The sequence below is a fragment of the Ostrinia furnacalis genome, unplaced genomic scaffold (assembly GCF_004193835.3).
Source record: "Ostrinia furnacalis isolate ACB-3 unplaced genomic scaffold, ASM419383v2 OfSCF4318, whole genome shotgun sequence".
In the NCBI taxonomy this organism is placed as follows: domain Eukaryota; kingdom Metazoa; phylum Arthropoda; class Insecta; order Lepidoptera; family Crambidae; genus Ostrinia; species Ostrinia furnacalis.
This window is the reverse complement of record NW_021134557.1, coordinates 259,356-282,281: the sequence shown is the minus strand read 5'-3', so window position 1 is coordinate 282,281 and position 22,926 is coordinate 259,356. Positions and strand designations below refer to the sequence as shown.

The 22,926-nt window shown below is 39.0% G+C and overlaps 1 protein-coding gene across 9 annotated transcripts in view; it reads right to left on the bottom strand.

Annotated features, from left to right (window-relative positions):
- The window catches only part of MESK2 (misexpression suppressor of KSR 2), a 153,835-nt gene extending 133,202 nt beyond the window's left edge, over positions 1 to 20,633 (bottom strand). For 3 of the 9 annotated variants that reach the window (XM_028313657.1, XM_028313653.1, XM_028313656.1), the window contains exons 1-3: positions 20,494 to 20,633; positions 19,608 to 19,794; positions 18,876 to 18,953 (exon numbers count right to left, since the gene is read on the bottom strand). In XM_028313657.1, coding sequence (XP_028169458.1) covers positions 18,876 to 18,953; positions 19,608 to 19,794; positions 20,494 to 20,509 — 281 coding nt within the window. In that variant the 5' untranslated portion in view covers positions 20,510 to 20,633. Of the gene's footprint in view, positions 1 to 18,875; positions 18,954 to 19,607; positions 19,795 to 20,058; positions 20,460 to 20,493 lie in introns of those variants that run through there. The other 6 variants (XM_028313654.1, XM_028313658.1, XM_028313659.1 and 3 more) reach the window with 6 other exon arrangements.
- Positions 20,634 to 22,926: the final 2,293 nt, after the last annotated feature.

Here is a 22,926-nt window from a genome sequence, read left to right as displayed (position 1 = left end):
AGAGTCTTGCAGAAGATTAAAGATAGATTCAAGCCAGGCTAGGACAGCTAAAAAGGAATCAAGTTCTAGTGCTATAGCACTATAATCATTAAGTTCTGTGTAACAAGCTCCGAGATGAGACTCCCGGGGTGAGAGGCAAGACGCAATTAATCTTAATATCTTAATAAATTACACAAACGGTGCAATCTGGCGCGATCTTCAGTCGGACGCTTGACATAATGGCTCTTCTTTAGGGTTGCTTTAATGTCCAGGAATATCTCCTACATGACATGTTGTTTCTCTACAAAGTCAGTTAAGCTAAGCCATAGATATTTTGATCCTGGGCCTCGAAGATCTTGAGTTCAAACTACAAAGTAAGGAATTAGATCGATTTCAAAATCTTAATAGAATGACTCTGCGATTCAGATAACACGTCGGGGGGTAAACCGAAGGCAGTCCGAAGTCACGTCCCAGGCCTCATACAGGATGTTAGTACCAAAAGAACTTATAAGATCTGAGGAGATCCGTAAGACGGCCTGCTCTCTGTGCCGTGGGGAAAACATAGCTGACTTAATTACATTACAACAGGTATTTCTTTCTATTTACTGGTACACAGTATTCTACAGCTGCAGCCCTACGCCTAGGGGTGGCAGATTAAATCGTAGTCGGTTGTAGCCCACAATACCGGTTCACGACGGATTGCTTGCCCTTGGCTGTGCAGTGCCATATTGGATTAGCCCGCAGATACAGCTGTAAAGTGTAAACATCGCGGTGAGCCATAACAACTCGCAAGGTTTCCATTTTTCGTGGCAACACTCAAACGTTTGGATTTGTAGGCGAAACATTTTATTTGCAAATTCAGTAGATAATGGTGTTTTCTTTTGATTAGTAACATTTCAAACTGAGCGGTCAATATAGCCACTTAAGTTGTTTCAAGTCCGGTAATAGGTAGGTATGTGATCACGGATATGAAAGACAGTTGGCACTTGGCACACCTTTCTGTGTGTAAAAGTATGGCTACTATCAATTAACCTTCTTCGAGACAACAATTAGCTGATTGAAAACCTGGAAATGACGCAATCGCCACTGTTTGAATGCAAGTCCACCCATTTGTCTAGAATACTTTTGTACCTATGTTTTAGAATTTTTACAAAAGTAAAACCGCTGGCTGACTGTTGAAAAACCTGTCACGTTTCTGTCGTTAGTAACCTATAATCACGGCGGCATTAAGCAACCTGGCAATTTTATCGATTATTGCCGTTAACTTAACTTTTATATTTATTTAACGGAGGCATAGAATTAATAATGAGCCACCATTAAGTCTGGCCACGTGGAAATAGGCGATTGTCTATTTTAAGGCAAAAGCTTTCAGAGATAAAGCTTTGAGACAAAGTTCAGCTCAATTACGTAACTCCGCTCGATAGCCGAAACCTCCAGAAAAAGGTCCAGGCAAATGACAGCCGAAGCGTAGAAGCGGTACTCACTCATAGGTAAACAGTTACAATCTCGAACTACATCTTAATATCCTTGAAGATTTTACAAGACGGCATCCAGGTAACCATTTAGTAGGTTTATGGTATGGGTATGTAAACACACATAGACACACACATTTTGGTATCTTAGGTGTATTTAACACAACAAAACACGAGAGTCAAGTCTGTCTGTATCAAGCGGTAATAGAAGCAACAAGTTCAGACGCAATAGCCATTTACTTTGCGATATTTTTCAAAAATATTGATACGTAGGTACTTGCCAGAAGATCTAATTCAACCAATTTCAAAGTAACAATAAACTGTCAATCATGATAATAATATGAGAAGGTAATAATAATAAATTGATGGTTATAACAAGACTACTTCTGCTTTGCTTAGTTAGGGACTTGATGGCGCAGTGTAAGATGTCGAAGAATATTTCTTTACTTATTTATGCCTCCATGCGTTTCCTTCACCGTCAGGCCGAGTCCGGGTGTCATTGCCAATACTCGCCAGTAATAATGCCCGTAAAATTCAGGTTAAGGTGAACATTGAGCCTTGAGGGGAAGTTTATTGTGCTGACAGATTTCTTTAAAACTTTCTTTGCTTAGACTTAGACAATACCTTTCATTCAATCGCCTTTAATATAGACTAGATGTAAAACTAATTACGTTTTCATCGCCATCAGTTTATTTTGGTTAGGTTTTTAGACATTCAAAAACATTTATACTGGGTATACCTACTTACGATTGTAAAATATCATGCATTTTTTCACACTGTTTCTATTTAGATTGGCTTTTAGAAACTAAACTTGAATAAGGTACTTATTGACTTATCAATATTTTTAGAATCAATCTACTCAGGTAAATAAAAATAGATTCTTTCGAATGACAATAATTGTTATAAATATTACATACCTACCTAGTACATTCACTCCAATACAGACTGAACATTACAGAAGTGTTCTCTCAGACCTCTTATATTATTAACATGGGCGTCTAAAGACAATTGATTCTTTATCGAATACACTTACACGAATATCGAAGTAAAATAAAAGTGAGTTGCCTTAAACAAACGTTTGACGAGATTTTCAAAGCCAGCGCAGCGCCATCATTACCCCAGCCCCGTACAGAATATTGTAATGTCACCTTTCTTACATAACAATACGTTTTTGACAGCCCAACCTGATACAAGGAACTGGGTCGCAATTTCGCAAACGACTCCTTGAGATCTAATTAGCCACTAACTTTTATTATTTCATTTTCAGTGTTAGAATACTTCGGTGAAAATATGTAGGTAATACGCGTTATTTATACAAGACAAGCATATAACTTTCATGTTGTGTTGAAAAAAAAACATAAAAAAACAAATGAGCATAAAACTTCTAGGGCCTTTCAGGGTTAAGACTTCTAAACATAAAGGCCTGTACCCGTAGGTATAGGCAGAAAAATAAGGTCGAGCGAGTGCCCCCACCCCGGGCTTCATCGACCGGGACAGTTGGCAGCCGGCCAGGAGTCGCAGCCGGTCGAGCTGGAGGATCGGCCTGCTGGGAGCTGGGACAAGGGATCACTGTATAAATATGCACCAGACACTTAAACTAGGTACACATTGACATAAACCACAGTTTAGGTCGTCTATCAAGTCAATGTTACACGCCAATGACAAAAACTGCCAAGCGCCGCTTGGTAGGGCCCAAAAGATAAGGAGACATGTAAAGTGCCCCATAAGGGGCTACCTTTTCTTTTTTTATTTTATTATTTTCTATAATAATATTTTGACGTTCATATGTGCCACTTGTGGTCTAAACTGAATAAATATTTTTGATTTTGATTTTTGGTGCGTAAAATGCGTGCCCCATTTTCATGAAAAAAGGAATTTTATCTAGATCTCTACATGGTATATTAATTCTTTCTTGGTGACAAATTCTTATAATTTACTAAGTAAGTAACATACTGTGCCTCGCAATGATTTTAAACAAAACTCGGCGGAAATGTAAAGTAATGTTTATAATATAAAAAAAAGGAAAATCAAAAACTAAGAATGTTGGTGGGTTGATACCTGAGCTAGGAAGGTTCCTGTGTCTCACTCAGGTAAGTAACAAAGAAAGCTTCTGTTCAAATAAATTAAAATTATAACTATTTCTTTAATCAGAAGTGAACTTGAACACCGTTCGTTGTCAATTTGCAAAAGTTAGCCGCTAGCGGGTGCAAGTAATTAGTGCGAACTCTTCCCGCGCCTCGCTGGTGGAGACTCGCCAAGTAGGTACGACAGAACATCGGGTGTGAAACGAAAGTGTCATGTCATGTATTATACCTACATACAAGTTATGTTTGGATTTTAAAGTTATGTCATGTCTCAATATAATCTTTTTTACATAATAATTAATAAAGGATTCATTATGAAAACACACATTTTTTTAAAGATTATTAGTAATTTGTGCAAAGTATTGCACAAAATACAAATTACTAATAGTCCCGTTAGCCCCTCGTGGTAATATTAATATGCTTGTGTTACGAGTGGGCTCACAATAATAAATAGAAGAATACTTATAATAATAGAGAATTTTACTAGTAACTAAAAATGTTTATATCCATCCACTCATAGTTCAAGTTTTGCTTTGTTTGGGAATATAGGCGTAATGCAAAATGTCCAAAGATATTTATTATTTTTTATTCTATTTTACTATTACTGGATAACGAATAAACACGAACAATTTCTAAACAATTCTCCATTTTCGTGCTCATTATTGTGTACATAATTTGTCCCCAGTAGCATCCGACCTCGACTATGAGAAATAAGTTACAATTAGTTTCTATTTTACTTGCACAGTTTGTAATGTAAAATGAAATCCACGTTATAGGGTGACGAAAAAGAAGATAAGAACACAAAACATGCTTTACAACAACTTGACATCAATCATCATTTTACAAATGTGAAAGAAAACCAATTTTCCAAGGTAAACGGATAACGCAGCCGGCTTCGGGCCTACTTGTATGCAGCTGCGCTACGAAACTACGAACCGTCTAGCACTAGCGAAACTATCAGACACGCGATTCGGGCTAGTTTCACTAGATGTCACTGTGCTGTTTTCAATCGCGATTCGGTCTGAATTTCTCCCTGTTAATAAATAGTTCGGTGCATCCTAGCTCCCCAACACACAAGTGCCTTAGCCAACTATGTGCCTTATAGTGCCTTAAGTGAAACGCTTAGTACAAATTTTTGCCGACTCTGGCTGCCTAGGATGTTGTTGTTGTTATCCTAGTTGCCTTATTGTTGTTCCTAGGCAGCCAGAGTCCCAGAAACTTTGAAATAGTAGTATTTTGGTGAGAGCTGCTCTCACCAACATACTCTCAGAGAGCATACCACAAAATCTATGTGGCTGTTCTTTTTATAAATTCCAAATAAATGTTTTTCTTTCTTTCTTTTTTTTTAATAGGAATACTGACTTGTTTCCATCACCGACTAAATTATCCAGTGTACTTTCTTTCGAGATGGTTTTAATGTTGTTTTTGTATATGATTTAAAAGAAATAAAAATCTAATTTTAAGTTATTAAAATGTTTGTTTGTAAAAAATAATAATAGGGACAATTAAAATAAATAGAATAGTAAAAAAATATCAATTGATTAATACGAATATAATTTGGAATTGCTGGTTGATGGTGTACTCTACAACCAATTAAAACCTTAGTCACGTTATAAAGGGTTTGTTCTATTATAGAGAAAGGGAATAATAATGCCTAGGATTAGTCTTCTATCGAAATTATAGTAATTTATTGAATTAATATCTGATTATAGGTCATTTGACCGTAACCCTATCTCATGTTAAGTGTGGATGATATATTAAAGTTACCATTGCAGTTCGCGTAAGAATAAGTATTGAAAACCGATACCCATTCACCGGTGACTTTAAAATGGATGTGAATGTGAACATTTCACACTTCAACTGGCTTCCTTTTTCCGCGGCCTTTTTTTTCATTTCTTCCGGAGAGACGGGTCAACTATCCCACGTTTGCGAAATGCCTAAGAAATACTTTTACATTTTCTCACAGCAGACATTAAACGACGTTACCGACATTCTTCGGATTCCCTTTATATATTGATGCTTGATTAATGCTTTGGCTCGAAGTTTTTTGTTGTGTACCGTCACATTATTTTTATTTTTGTTCGAATGTTGATAGTTTGATTTTGTTTGTAATTAGTTGTACACTCATTATGTTTAAATAATTTAAATTGAAATGTTTCTCAGGAAGTGAATTATTGTTAATTCTTATGAGAAATAAAGTTCTTAAACCGTTAAAAATAAGATGGTGCAGCCCAGCCTAAGACGTTACCTAACTACCTAACATTATTTGTATTCATTTTGGAAATACTTTAAGTACGAGTATGTAGTAGAAAACAGCCTCAAAATAATTTATTTGAGAAGTATAATACCACAGGTTACTAATAAGTTACGGTCTTAAAACTGTGCTCTAGGCAAAATGCCTAGAGAACCTTGGATTATTTGTCTGAAAAGACATGCGTGTGTCTTGTTGCTCGTTAGTAGTTTTAATTTACTTTTTATTTCTAGTAGGAGTAGGGTACATATTTAAGTATGAAGTACGATTTAATGACATTAAATGGTTCATCCTAAAAATATTTTAGATCAAACCAATTCAACTCCAACCAAAGTGGAAATATTTTAGAGAAACTTGGCCTCAGTCTTTACTGTAATGCCAAATTTATAGACGGAAAGTTTCAGGGATCCATGCGGATGTATATTTTACGTTTTAAAATAAATTTGGGGTATGCAGAGTAATCTACCCTTGATTGTATTGTACCCATAAAAGTTGTGGCTTTAGCTTGCTTTTACTATTCAGATTACAATGAGTTTAAGTTTCAAGCATACATGTGTGTAAGCATAGGTAAAGATTTTGGGGGTCAATGCTACTCGTTACGTCACACTGAAGTCACGCCAGCTGTGTATATGAGACCTACGAGTACATACAACTTTAGATAACTAAATGAAATCAAAAATATCTATTCAATTTTGACTAGTATTTTGGCACCTGACTAACTACTGATGAATTTATTAACGCGGGTTTTTCATCAATTACACAATTTTCTGTTCTGTTTTTATATTAATTCTTTTGTTGACCAAAATACTCTGCTGATAAATGTTAAATTGTTTATAAATCAATCGGAACAATCAGTAACACGGTGTTTCTGGCAGGCCGTTCTCACTATCATTTGTCACCCGTGTTTTGTGGGGACGAATGGCCATGCCATTTGTCTCACTATTTTTAGAGCCTGGAATCGCCCATGTAATGTTTCTTAGTTCGTTGTTATATTTTGGAGCATTTTTTCTTGGCTCAATGGGACTAAACGGGCATAGGTTGGCGATAATAGTCATAGACGTGGCAACAACAAAGGTGACGTCAATTGATATAAGTGAAGGCATAGAATAACTATCATCATCATCATCATTTCAGCCAAAGGACGTCCACTGCTGAACATAGGCTCCCACTGGTTGGTAGCGGCCTCATAAAGGTAGCAGGAAGTTGCTGGATGCAGAATAACTATGAAGCAACGTTAATTTGGGCATGGTCGCGCACTTGGTTAGTTTGACAGTATAAATTTCATGCCCCGATCTCTTCGTGACATGTATTGAATTTCTCGTCAACTACAACATTGAATACCAATCAGACGTGTAGACTGTAGAGCATGAGGTTCTGAGACGGTGTTTACTCGACATACTCGTAGTTTGGTGCAGCTATTTTGGTCGTACGAATCATAAATATAATCATACACATATTTTATGGGCTACGTAAGACGAAGACTCAAAAGGATTGACCTATAAAGTACACAGATAAACGTTTCAAAGACTGGACTTGATAAATACATTTAAAAGCTTTATTTGGGAAACTGTCAATAAAAAGTTTTGTTGACCAGAACCTACAATATTAAAATAAAATTATGTAAAAGGAACTAATATTTGTTTGTCACGGTTTCACTTTAAGATCTCTGAATCAATTTGAGAATAAACCGAAGTTTAGATTGGCCCTAGCAGAAGGGCACATTATGGTATCTATCTATGGAAAAAACACTTCGACTTTATAGGACATGAAAGCTTTACTAGAACTCGTTATTTTTCAAATTAGATATATTATGTCAATTTATTTGAGTTTCTGATCACACCACGCACAATGAAAAAATTCAAACAAGCGGGTGAAGCTGCGGACAGAAGCTAGTTTAGAAGAGTTTATTGCTGTGCGAAATGTGGGAAAAAGTTTGGAAGCTGATGGATTAGACACATGATTGGCAGTCTTGATGTGGACATCTGATATCCTAAGCCACATCCTGCCACATTGATTAGGGCCTATTCAGAGTGTTTCAGACGGCAATTAGCCGTGCGTAATTGTTTGCAGGCCGACTGCTGGCTCAGCAATCCGCTTGATTGATACACTCGAGTTACACGATCCTATCATTGGAATTGGTACGGTGCTCAAGATAAACATCAGGGATCCAATACATTGGGTAGATTGCAGAGGCGTACCGAAACGTCTAATGTAAATAGTAGATACAGCCAAACTGTTACCAGTAGGTAGCCCGTTTATGTCTTTATATCTGTAAAATTGCAGTCATTTGGATCATGTATGTGGAATATTAAAAAAAAATACATTAGTGAGTAATGTAGGAAATGTAATCGTTATCGAATGTCGTGGTCAAACTGTCGATTGTCATTGTCAAACTAACTGAAGATGTACTGAATCAATGTCGGCGTCGGCAGATAGACCACGATGATCCACACATGGAGCAAGAGTCAAAAAGTCAGTCTTTTCACAACTATCTTCTCTTCGAACGAACAACTTGCTCTCTAGTACTTATTCCTAGAAGCCCCATGCTACTGTCCCCACATGTGATAAGGTAAAACCCTTGGGTAAGTCACCATCTTATCCTGTGAATGGGATCACTCAGGGGGCCAAGCTTTAAGTTCCGTAATCTTTATGCAGGCATAGCTAAAAGTATAGCCTTGTATATTAGTGCCCCAGTGTGGAGCGACTCCCTATCCAAAGAGAATGCGACCCTCCTACGCAGGCCTGACGGGCCAACGCACAAATGCTGGCAAGGGCATACCGTACGGTAGCACATTCCGCAGCGTGTGCTATTGCCGGCACCCCTTCATGGGAGTTGAAGGCTGGGGTACTCCTGCCTGACCGGATCAGAGGGCGGGAGATGAACGCCCAGTCCCAGAGGAGATTAACGCCGTAAGGTGCGAAGCCCACGAGGCTATGTTTCGTCGGTGGAGAGAAGACATGGCTGCAGCAAAGTTCGGGCGCCGATCACTGGACGTTTTGGTTCTGGTGATAAATCAGGAGATAGAGCGACCGCACGGTTCCCTAACTTACCGTCTAGTGCCGATATCATCTGGGCATGGTTGCTTTGAATCGTACCGGCACGGGAGAGAGGAAACCCCATCGCCACAAGTGTGGCGCGGCGGCGGACATGGTGGAGGAGCGCACCCTCCCAGCTGTCTGCCCAGACGAGGATGAACAGCCGTGTCCTTTGTGCATTGGTCGACCAGAATCTTTCGCTCTCCCAAGTATGGTAACCGCCATGCTAGGAGGCGAAGAGCCTGGGAGGTCGTTGTCTCTTTCTGTAAAGAAGTTATCTCACAGAAGGAGGCGGTGGAGCCGAAGCGTGAAAGCGACAACTCTGTACCCCCGCTTCGCAGATAGAAAAGGGTAGTTAGAAGGTGGTTGTATGACCGCTCTCTTCTTCCTCTCCTTGGGAGAGGCCAGCAGGTTCTCCTGCACTGCACAGGTCACCACTGCCGTTGGATGGGATTGGCTCCCGGCTAATCCTGTCAGCCCTCCACACGAGAGGGTCCCGCAGTGTAGGGCAGGACGTTCGCGGAAGGCGCCTTGGTCGTTTCTAGCACCCAAGGTTTTTAGTGGGTTCGAGCCCCACATAACCTGCCGATCCAGGTGGTAGGTATGGACAGTACAGGTCAGGGGTCAGGTTCAGCTTTAACTGAGCAGTGGCGATAGAAGATACTCAAGCTAGGGCGTCTAACGATGGAGACCGAGTGTAGACTTGTCTCAATCTTCAGGTCACAATGACAATTAAAAGTAGGTCCATGTGGATAAAGACGATGGTCTTTATCTTCATTTTCTAAATAGTAACGAAAACGATTCCGCAAATGGGAATTAATAGCGGCCATTCCATCAATAGGTCTTGATGAGAACAGTTGATTCTCGCCACTAATAGCTGAATCGACGTTTACTTAGCCTGGACGTTTACGAGTATCGCCCACTGTATCAATTGTGAGACAGGGTGTGTACCGTGCCATATGTGAAAATACTTATATTATTGCCTCTTTAAAGACGTAGGTTAGTATTCATTCGTAGCTCGACGATAATATTTAAGGCTGCCTATACATATAAAGGTGAATTATTTATTTTGCGTATACATTCTTAGAACATCGCTTTAACCTACGTTACAATGCGGTTTGCCACGCATGGCACACACTTCAAGAGCGAATTTTGAATTACGAAAAAAGCCCCTGTAAAATTCTAACGTCCAACACAACAATGTTTTTTTTGCAAGTAGGCGTGTGTTTCCTTAATCACGTTGAAAAGAGAAGTTCCTTTAATGTGGTAATTAACATATAATTTTGTAGGTAGTTAAAAACCAAACCAAATTAATGATAGCCAAGAAACATTGAATAATTTAAAACGCTGTCATTATTAAGGCGAGTTCCACAACGCGTCGAGTAAGTGTGCTTTTTAATTTTTTGCTAAACTTGACTCGCCTAGTTTTAATGAGCACGGTTTCGCCTCTTTGTGCTGCGAGCGCTTGCCACCGAGAGGAGTGGAGAAAAATTAACTTAATTAGTTGAAGGTTTAGTGTCTGTAGTCTGACGCTAGTTTATCTATTCGTTAACACTAACTGCTGTGGTTTGTTGAGGAGATAATGAAGAGCGACAAATTAAAAACCTTTTGAAGGAGATCATTTTGCCGTGTAAACTTAAAAAGTATTTTTTGATTTCAAATAAAGTTATAGACACTGTTCGTAAAAACAGATGTCATAACAACCCTGGTGTAAAAGTTCATGAGACAGACGTCGGACATGGCACATTATCTTAACTAGCTTTCTGGTGTTAAGTTGCACTGTTTAAAATGTTTTCAGAACATACCAATAACACACCTATACTTATGAAACTCATAATCATTAATTTCAGCAGGTAAAATACACTTTTACAATTCGTTACTTGGCATATCCCATCGGCAAATATCGTGATACTTGGTGATTTCAACGTAACGTTAACGTTCACACACCCCCCTCTCGCAGCTTCATGTCACTCAGCCTTTTGTTGAAACATCCATGTCCAGTGAGTATCTGCGAAGTTACATAGTTCGGTTGGACCCAGCGCATGCTGAGCCTACCGGCCAACTCCGGAAAGAACTGATGGAGCTCTCGACCTTTGGTTTCCTGCTCCCAACGCTGCTGCCAAGCTACGATCACAGACTCCCGTACATCGCGCTTGCGACTGCTCATCTCGTCTCGAGTTGCGAGCTACCGCGTCCTCAGTACCGCTGTCATACCTGCATACTCCACCTCGAGGTCGGCGGGCAACACTCCGGCCAAGACGGGAGCGCGGCCGTGCTGACCGACCGGTAGGCCTTCGTCAGCAGCACAAGTGCTTCGACCGTCCTTCCACACGTCTGGGAACTCTCTTTCCTCTACGCACTTGGCGTATACCAAGTGGAACTCCACCGGTGCAGCCTCATACACGAGCATCCTCGCAGTCACTCCATCCAATCCCGGTGCGGTGTTAGGCAACTGCTTCACCATGATTCGCAGATACTCAAGGGACGGAGGAGACACGTCTGGGCCAGAGGGAACCAGGGCAGCCGAGATCCGCACCTGTTTGTGGTACCCTGTGTCCTTAGATGGGTCGTCGTCCGGGCACAGAGCGTATTAGAGGTGGGCGCCGATATAAAATTGGCCGGCGGCGGCGCGCCGACTTTTTGACCTCGGCGGCGGCGGCGTCGGCGGCGTGACCTTGTTTGACCTTTGTTCATTAGGTTTTTTTTTAAATTTGCATTTTTGGTATCTGTCGNTTCCTAATTGATGCAGGACTCGGAGGCGAACTGTAAGGAAAATAGCGGCGATCAGAAACAATAGATCGGTCCAGTCGCAGTGATACTAGGACTTTATTGAACTAAAATAGCCTCTGAACTCAATAAAAAAGCGTTCGAAACACAAATTAGTACAGTATAGGAGAGGAATAAATTGCAAATAGTTTGTACAGTATCAGTATCGGCGCGCCGACAGCTGGTCGTCGGCGGCGGCGGCGTGAAAAAATTCGCGGCGGCGGCGGCGCGCCGGCGTGGCGCCCACCTCTAGAGCGTATACAAGGCCGTGCATGGCTTCGTCCTCAGTCCCCGCAAAGCCTTCGGCGAACTTCGTGCCGTTAATTACGTTCGAGGGAGGACGCTTCCTGCCACTCGCCTCACGGTAGGCCAGACCCCACAGGTCCTGGTTGCAGGACTCGGCAAGCACCCGGAAAACCGCGAGCTCCGTCTCCTCCTTTCTCCTTCTGCATCGCGCTCTGCTCGCACGGAACTCCTCTTGCGCTATCTCCTCCGCCCTGCCCCCTCTCTTCCTGAGCCTCTGCAACGCACGGCGTGAAGCGCCGTTTGCCTTCCTTAAATCGTCTAGTTCTGGCGTCCACCATTCATAATCCACGTCCCGGCTCTTCCTCTTTATACCGAGGGTTTGATGCGCAGCGCGAACAATCACATCAGTGAAGCGCCTGCTAACCATGGACGCGGGCTCCCTCATATCCAGATATCCCATTTTCTCATGGATAACATTCTCGAAGCGGTCCCAATTGACAACCCGATCCCGAAATCTCGGGCTACGGTAAATCACTTACCATCAGGTGATGCGTCTGCTCGTTTGCCTCCTGTCCCATAAAAAAAAATCCACTTCCCACCCCTGCCTGGAGCCAAAACTTGAATTCCCTGACTCAAAAACCAAATACAAAGGTCCCAGTTTTCCGCTTGAGGTCAGCATTTAATTAATATCGAACTTCATTAACTGATCGAACTGGGCCATTTGCAATAAAAACAATATTCCATTAATTATCTCAATGAAGCCAACGGACAGCGAACAGGTTAATTGACACCGCCAATCAGCGTTGATCTATAAGTTGTGGTGCAGATAACCGCCTCCTCTTCATTCTATTGTTGGTTCAACAACGTTCTTGATGTTTAATTAAGGTATAACAAAGGTTAACTTGTGGGTATTCCTGATACTCTCCCAGTGGTAAAAATGAGAAATACTGAGTAGGTAATTTTACTCTCAAAAACAAGTTTTGAAATAAAATTATCACTTCACGGGATTTATTGCAACAATATCTATTTTAACGGTAAATAATATTTACCCTCCCGACGTTTCGGCTCGGTTGCACGAGTCATGGTCGCGGGCAGACTGAAGAGATGCGGCGTCGTCTGCTCCGGCGCGATGAGTTTTCTTTGTTTGAAATGTCTTTATGTTCGACCACATGAACCGCATCAAATGCAACCTACATCAAAAACCGTGAAGTAATTCATTCTTTTCTAACAGCATGTCACAAACCACTGGACGGATCGGGCTGAAATTTGGCATGCAGTTAGATGTTATGACGTAGGCATCCACTAAGAAAGAATTTTGCGAAACTCCACCCGCGGCCGCTAGTAAATATAATAAAAGTAATTACATTACAAATGAAAGTGTATGAAGCCGTAATAAGAAAAATCTTCACACAGATCAATTACGGGTCCCTTGTCCTGAGGGAACAAGAGACGTCAATCTGCGCCACTTGAGGGCTTCCGGCCGCGGCCGCGATCCGCGCCCGCGCAATTTCCGCTCGGACGCGCCATACGCCGGACGCCGGACGCCTTGTCTGGGCCTGACAATGTATACGCGGTCGCTTCGGGGTGTAGAATGAAGTTACTAATGTATAATTAAAGAGCTCTTGCTTGCAGACAATCTAGGCTACAATGTTTTAAATGTTGTAAAATCTTCCAAATAAAAAAATAAAAATAAAATAAAATAAAATAAAATAAAAGGTATTTATTTCAGGCATAGCCCATAAAAGTGTTAGTAACAAAGGTCTTATAAACTATGGTTAGTAAATCACACAGTAACCTAAACACAATTAACGAACGACAATTTGGTGTCTTTAGTAAGATGGACGCGTGTCCAGTGCTGCATGATGGCACTGTCCACGTCCAACCAATGTTGTCCAATGTTGTAAAATCTTCCAAATTAAATCAAAGTTTTTTTTACTGGCTGACACAGCCAGTAAAAAAAACTAATCATAAAATTATCTTATTGCAGAGTGATTGCAATTTAATTGCCTCGTTAGATTTAAGTATTTAAGTAGCTTTTTTTTCTTTTTGGTAAAATAGTCTCAAATACGTAATAAAACGTTTTTCGGGCCCTTTTATTCAGACAACTTAACTGTCTTCATACAGATCAGTTGCCACCCTCGTCCTCAGAGAACGGAACGCCGCTCCATGACCACTCGAGGGATCCGCGCGACCGTCGCCCGCGTCATTTCCGGACGGGCCCGGACGCGGCGGACGGCTTGCGAACAATGTGTGGCACATGAACGTGGTATGTACTGAAGTTATTAAAAGAGGTAAGTAAGTACGACGGTTATTTGCAATTAACTGAAAGTTAAAAATCTCAGAATAGATCTCAGGGATGTCTCAGTTAAAAAACATAACGATAGAAGATCTTGGAAGTGACAACATAAGAATACAATGAAATTCATTAGCTTAATTTAAATTAAAACATACGGAAATTGTGAAACTCCATATGGGCATTGTCCAGCAATTGACGGCATTAGGTTGAGATAGAACGAGAAGACATACATGAATACTCATATAAAACAAGTTCACAAACCGCGATAAGAACATCAATTTCAAGTCACTAAAAGTAAAATACTACACTTCTTCCTCAGAAAATGTTAGCATAAGTAAAATCAAGTTGCTACTCAGTAAATTGGGACGGGATTTCTCTAGCGAATGATATCTGACACTTGCGAATATTAAACTTGCCGGCAGAAGACGCCATGCTGGATTCGACTGATAACGTAATCAGGTCTGCTGATTCAAAGCTTCGGTCCTGGCATTTAAAAATAATTATATAAGACGGTTAAAGAACACAAAAATTAATGCTTAAAATTCATTTTAATTAATAGCAACAAATTAAAGTCTGATGTTAATAATCCTAATTGCAATTTCAAAATGAATTTTCACTTTTTTTTGCATTTTTTTTAATATCTTATCTGTGTTAAACTTATAAGCTGTATGTTTTTCAAATCTAAAAATGAATTGATGTTCGTTAGTCTGCTTAAAACTCGAGAACGGCTGGGGCGATTGAGCTGATTTTGGTTTTAAAATGTTTGTCGTAGTCCAGGGTAGGTCTAAACGGTGAGCAAATACGCGCGCGATATTGTTTTTCTGTGACAGAAATTCCACGCGGGCGAAGCCGCTGGCGGAAAGCTAGTAAGGAATAAAACATTGATACGTATAAGGAGCTCAAGGGTTAAGCTACCTAATATAGTCTTCCGGTCCAGTCTGATTCCTATAAAAGTTCTCTTATCATGTTGATATTCTTAAGTCCGTTTGGAGCACCAAAGAGGCGTGCAAGAAAGGGGAAAAGAAGCTGTGATTTTGTCTGCAGATAGGTCGTCGAAATATTGCCAAAATAAAATAAAAGGTTAATCCAGTAATTCGGGCATGATGGATCCGATGAAGCCAGCTCGTTATTAATGCAGCGTTTGTTTGCACGCAGCGGAGTGGCGGCAGGAAACCGCTTGAGGTTGCCAGGGTAGCCGCTAACTTAATACGAAAAATATAATAATTTCGAGAATGCAGCTGAAATATTTATACAATCTATCATACTGAAAACTGAAACCTATACCAGATCGGATCAAATAATACCTTTTGAAAGACGAGCAAACGGAAGGTCGTGGCATTATCTACCTACTGAGATGCCACGACCACGACACAATGCTGAGTGGATAAGGTATTCAGTATCAATGTGTATGTAAAGTTTTGTACATGTTATAATGTGTGAATAAATATTTTTTTATTTTGTTCTTTCAAAAACTGTCTGTTATGAAAACAAAATTTCCCACATGCGGAAAGAGGCCAGAATTCATGGCACATGCTAAATCTTTTCGAAAAATACAACGGTGAAAGCTCACAAAGCGGCTGCAGTAACTGGCAGCTTTTCATAATAACAGTCAACGGAGACAGGTAAGCTGGACGCTTGAAAACTCTACACCCTTTTTCGAGAGAGAGGCACCCCTATTACCTAATATCCCGGAACGCGTCCCGCAAACTTCCATGCTAAGCGGTAGATAAGAACGTTTCATCAGCCCTATAATATGCTACTTACGTGGATAATAAACCTAATAGGAAAATTCACGGTCGCCTAACCTGGTGAAGGACAACAGTGCCAAAATGATTGCCGGTTCGAACCCCATCGGTGACGGATGTGATTAGCACGAGGATTAAGACATTGTAAATATGAGTACCAACATCTTATGTATCTGTTTTAGTTGTAGCTTGATTTGAGGGTAGGTTTTGATGAATTAGATGAGAAAAAATTAATAAAGTTGTCCGATAACTCATTACCTAACCTACTTATTGTGATAAATCTCAGCTAGCTTCAGGTAAGGTAAACTTAATTAAAACATAATTTTGTTAGCAGTTCTGCTTAGCCCTCTGGCAGCTGCCTTTGGCATCCTATTTATAATGGACCTCCGCGTATTAATTGTGAGCAGAAACTTTCGGGTGTAATAACCTAAGTTTGAGCAAACAAAGTACGTAATAACGGTAAAACCTGGCAAATAGCTAAGGTACAAATAAACATTCTTTGTTGGCCAGAGCTGTGTACCGAACTGCCGGTGAAGTCCGAAACATACTATGCAAACTTCTACGACTTTCGTTGCTAGGCTAACCAGCTTAATATTTCAACCAAAATTATATAGTTTTAGGATACGGCTTTGCCTGAGAGGATATCGGTCTGTCACAGACTGATATTCTTTAACGCCCGTGCGTCTCCCATTTAAAAAGAGTTAAAATACAATATTATTTGAGCCTCAGGCAGGAATAATATAGTTTTCTACTGGTGAAAGAATTTTCTAAGTCGGTTCAACATTTTTGGTGCAAAGATAGCTCAGGCTAAATGTATCTTTGGCGACGTCTAGCGACACGCCACTACAGTCATCAACCAACAGATGGCGCTGACACCTACCTTACTATGGCACACGCCACCGCGCCTACAAACCTGCATCGCGGTATCGAAGTTTTCCGCCCTGTCTGAGAATATTTGGAAAACTGAGATGGTAATAACTGGACCTTGGTCCCCGAGCACAGCACTCGCTCGGAAAGAAGCAATTCCACCTTAGCTTCCTTATTGAGTTATCCTCAAATCCCACATAAGTATCTATTATTAAATTAAACTGGTCATAAAATTACCTACTTAAGTTTCTTGCAAAAAAACTAACGACTGACTGTAAGGAATATTAAAATCAGTAGGTTAGTTATAAACGAACAATTTCCAATGAACTAAATTTAAAAACATCCATCGCATGAACATTATTCTTGCCGTGGTTTGATATTGTTCAATGATACGACTTCCCGACCAATGGCGCTAATGCTATTAGCCGTATTGACGCCATCCGCCCGATTTGGAGAGGACACCAGAACGGAGCCTCATTAACTGCTGGAGGTCATCCTCAAACTGGCCGCATTGTGAAAAGTGCGAAATACGTTCTTGTTGCAACTACTCATAGCAAAAGTAACTTTAACCCACGGCAATAAAGTTTACAGTGGAGTGGGGGGTAACTCGATATTAACTACAGCTGGTCTCCAACCAATCCTCTTACTTACGACGCGTTGTCGGAGTTACGATACTCTTTATTACACCGAGCCACTGCCGAGAAAATGCTAAGGGCCACTCGTATAGCGAATAACTGTTTACGAATTCATATAGGAAAGAAAAACGGGACCTTTGCTTTGTGGACATAGCCTGAAATAATACTGTAGGTAATTTCTCCAAAAGACTTCAACCATTTCAGACAAATAAATAGCTTTAATTTCATGTTTATGAAGGAGAAGGAATAATGTAATAGAAAATATTTGTAGATTGTTTGTCTTAGTTATTATAAAGTTGATTCAACTTGTACGACGAAGAAACGCTGTCACGTTTCACGCGAGCGTGACTACCTCGTTGTGAAGTCAGTTTCAGATTCTGATCAAAGATCTAGAATTCTAGATCTTGGAAGACATTGAATTACCTACCTACTATGTTAATAGAAAAATAGGGTAATACATTTTTTCTATTAATGCAAATAATAAAGTATGTGTATTCCGGATAAAGAGTAACTACCTATAGGCTATACCTAATTCTAAAATGTCTTTAAAAATAAATTCTGAAACCATTAAAAAAAATACTATTACATTCCGTTCTAATATGACAAAGTAACCATGGCAATCGACCCAATTGGCATAGTCATTTCATGTTCACAGTCATCAGTTTTAAATTTAAGTTTAAATGAACACCGAGGTCTTGCGTTATTATTCTAAGACCTAGGTACAATATTTTCTTCAAACGACTAACTTGATACGTTGTAACGGTAATGCGATACTAACATGGACAAGTTCTCACATACATCAGCGGTATTTATCGATTAAAGACTGACACAAGTCGCCTACTATATTACGAGTGGCAGTAAAGTAGGCACTATCAATTATTCTGTTCTTTAACTTCATGTCAACACGAGTGACGAATGTCAGAATAATAAATAACGTTATCGACCACGTTGTGTCATTCGGCAGTGAACACCTTCGGTTGTGTGGGCACATAAATAATACCTTGCGTAATTAACGCGCTATCATGTAATTAAGAAATGTTATTGTACATTACATTACAAACACTACCATCCATTGATAAAGAATAGTTTTACCTCTAATAAAAAGCGTACGTAAATCTACTTAAAGTAAAAGTAGAAGATAAAGTTAAAATAATTATGATACGCAATAATTATTAATGTTAAAATATAAGACAAATTAGAAGTGGGGACAGTAGGGAAATGTTAACATACTCTTTATTATTTTTAGTGGGTAGGCAACTAACTTTTTTGATTAAGTTTTCGTAGTAGCCTTTTTTTAATAAGTAATGACAATTTAACATTAGTAATGTTTTTTTTTTAAATTATGTAAAATAAAAAATGGTTCAAAATGTAAATTAATTTTTATTACTTTAGTTAGTTACTATAACCGGACTAATCCCAAAATATTTTATTATCTGGTTTTCAATGAAAACAATACAATATTCCCATTTGTCCCCACTTATGAAGATGAGCCACTTACCCCAGCAGAGCGGTCTCCTCAGCATTCATGGATGGCATTTTCTCCGGATCCTTCTTTTCGTCCTCGTCAAAGTTATTCCTGAAATAGTGCAGTGTACATAGCTTACTCGATGTGGGCCAACGTGCCGTTATGGTCTACAGTCGAAAGATGGGGAAAGATAATGACCCAAATGAGCGAACTGGGGACTAGAATGATTCAAATGATGATAAACCAAAATAATTTTCATTCAAAAGTTACTTTTCAATAGTTCGCTTTGCGCACAACTTTTTTCAAAAGCAGATTTTCTTTCAAATTTTGTTTATTATACTAGTTTTATCTAAAAATATTTATAGCTTCTAAACTTACAGTCTTCATTTTTAAAAATTAATGGTGTAAATAGGTAGAAAATTTAAATTTTGCTTTTTCAATTCTGAATTAAGCTGTGCAAATTATTTCTAGATTAATTAATCTTCGTAACCACTATCACAATGTTAAAATAATTGTAAAGATATTTCTAGGCAATATTAGGGTAAGTAACACGACTTGGGTTATGTTATGTAAGATGTCTTCATACCTGAACTTTACAAGTTCTTTAAAAATTACACAGAGAAACTGACACAGTAACATTTTAATAACAAAACATGCAAAGAAAAAGTAAAGCCAGACGTAACTGAAGAGTTATGTAAACGACAGACACCGGACAAATGGAAAAGTGCACACAGAAGCAGGTGAAAAGCTTGCGGGGCTACTCACTTGGTGAGGACCTCGGTCATGTCAGACCCGCTCTGGTCAACCAACGGCTTGAACTTCTTCTTGGCCACCGCTTTTAAACGCAGCATTTTCTTTGCGTCTGCCTTTTTTTTTGGCAACGTTGTACCTCTGTACACCTGATCCAGCGATGTGTACGACCCACCGCTCAGCAAGCCCCCAGGCATGCCAACTTAATATCAAAAAGAAAAAACAAAGCCTCAAATTAAAAGCAAAATAAAGATAACAACCAACAGATAACATGCACATTCATAGTTTGAAGAAAAGAAGGGAGAAAATACGAAAAGGGTTGGTTCGAAAAAGTTTTCGCACTTTGCAGTTTGAATAAAGTTAACTTTACTGCACAACTAGTTACGTGAGTTGCAAGTGCAGGCGATAGTTTGCACTAACATTTTAACAGTACTTTGGAGGTGTTTGATTAAGTTTTTGTCCTTACCTCGATTATAGGAAGTGTAGTTAGTTTTAAAGAGTCGGCGGACCGGCGTCTCTGGGTCGGATACACCAGGGAATGACACTTGACGGCACTGTGCGAGCACGGACCCCGAGCGACTGCGGGCTCTGACCGAAACCGTGCTGTACAGAACTCAGCCACTTACGGTGCGGCTCACTTCGCGCGCTATTCCAGCGCATGCGTCCACAAATACGTCAATTAACCAATTTACTTCCCGGGAAGTTACGAAACGGGCTACAAACAGCAAAGTACGAAAAACTTGTGTGCGTTAACAACGATCTAGTAACTACCTTCAAATCACTTTTCTAAAGTAAATCAATTACTTATCATTCACTTCTAACAGTTTACGTGATGTAGGTACTCGTAGAACAAAATTTTAACTAAAATGCATGCAGATTTTAAGCTTATAAAACACCTTACATTCTTCGTAGTACATGAATTATTCGATATAATCTCACTGCACGGATTGAAAACTGTTGATTGACGATAAATATAAACGTGATAAAAACAAAACAAACTTGCTGTAAGCAGCTGATAAAACTTATGTCAGACCTCGACGAAAATTGCCAACATTAAAAAAAGAAGAAGACTTATGTCAAATTACGTCATTCTGTTCGTTCGTTCAAGGCTGCGTTCACATTTTGATTATTTTAATTGTAGTGATGTAACATAGTTAATTAATTTTACAGTGCTTTAAATGTTGTTAAAATTATTTTTATTTTGTGATGACTAGTTTTTTAAATAAATATTCTATTCGATAATCAATATTTTACTTTAAGTAAACGAAAAGTTATGCCTAATTAATAAAGTAAAAATACGAATGGTTGTACCAAAAACTGAGCAACGGTGACCAACGATCCAGTAATACTTTACTGGTTGAGGAGAGTTGGTAAAAGTGGATAATTTTATTATTAATCGTACAATTTTTCAAAGTATACTTTAAGTTAATATGACTATCTACAACCTACTTAATCCCTGAAACGAAATCGATTTTGTAAGAATGGATGGATAAATGTTTGTTACTCTGTAATTAACGCAGTTAACGCTGAAATAGGCTTAGTAAACCACTGAACTGATTCAGACAAATAATTCTAGGCATATTTTTACAAACTCATTTTATAAAGGCTACCTGTGTTACAATATTTATAATCTGTATGTTTTCCTATTAAAAAAAATGTTTATGAGATAATTGGAGATCCAGAAAAAACAGAGTTGAGGATAGATTTTTATTCTAGTTTTAGAAACAGGTTCTTGTCAGACTAAAGATTCAAGCTTGTTTTTAAAATAAAAAGTTAAAATAATGGCGTTCATTACCTTATTAAATGATCTAGAAATAGAAAAATGATCCACTGTGTGTCCTAGAGAGAGATGAGGCGCTCTGGTCAGCAACAATGGTTAAAGGCTCACGCACACAAGTGACTTTTGTCGCCGTGACTTTTATTTAGTGTTTCTCCAAACATACGAATATTACTACGTTGTCTCTCTTTTTCTCTTGTTAAAGGGGAATAAAGAAAGATAGAAAGTCTTATTCTATTCTATTCTTAAACTTACTTCTATTGTGTATTACCTGTTTTTTTTACACCTTTTTATAGAGAAAAAGAAACGCCTTCAAACTATTCACTTCCGATTCGTACCAGAGGGGGACACTGGTTTTTTTTTACTCAAAGTTCCCCATGCCATGCTGTAACCCAATCTCCCCTAACCAGCAGACACAGATTGATTGAGTAGGTACCTGCCACACACACACAGTTTTGTTTCGGGAATGAAAATGTTTATGAATTTAAGTAACAAAGACAGATTTTACTAATTTGCTTTAAAAGTTACCTATCTCTGTTGTGCGCGCGAAGAAAAGTCCCTTGCTTTTGGTCTTATTTAAAAAATGAAAATATTATGTAACAAAATAAATAAATAGCAAACCGGGCCGGTCTGTATTTTTTTTCTTTATTCGTTTGTTGGCTTTACACGGCTTGTGTAAATCTGTTTTATTTTCATAGTGAATTAATTTCAAAGAAATATCTACATCAGCGTACTAGTAGTGTCATCTATCGCTAACAACCAGTACTAGGTGTGCTCAAAGTAACACGTACGTGTCGTTCTTGCTGTGAGAATACTTTTACCAAAAAGCTATATAGATGTCGCTTTCTCGCTGTTCCAGTTCCGAGTATTTACGTAAGATGACACTACTGGACGGGCGGGCTTAAACCAACCACTTGTATAGAACAAAATAGAAAATTGTACTTCAAGCCATAGAATAGATAATAAATAAAATATGGCAAAGCAGTCCTATGCTTAAGTTACTATAACTTCCTACAAATCATCAATTATAAAATGGAAGAGCGCAGTCTCCCGGCCAAGCGAAAGGATTCGATTCCCGTCTTATGTTAATTATGGAATGACCAAATAACACGTAGAAGTTCCACTCAAAAGTACATAAAAGTGTTATACACTAGTATCAGAAGCTTCCGTACTGTTTGATCTAATTATACACTAGGGTGTTTGGCGGAAGGTTATACAAACTTTGCGGGTGTATAAGTAGGTAAGGTCATTTTAAGAATACAAGTTCGCCCATTTGACCCTAGTAAGTGAGCTAACTTTTTTAAATTGATATTTTTGTTTTTATTTATTTTTTTCCGTTTGACCTAAAAAGTGCTTCAATTTTCTTTCTCGCGTGTTTTCAAACAATTTTTTTATTTGATTAACAAAAGTACAAACCACGATAAAAAATTCTACTTAGAATTCGATTAAAAAAATTGATGGTGATAATGAATTGCCAATGATCATAAAACTTGGACGAATAAACCAAGTCCAAGTTCCAATTCGTCCAACTCTTAAAAACATCTCTGGCTTCTGTTC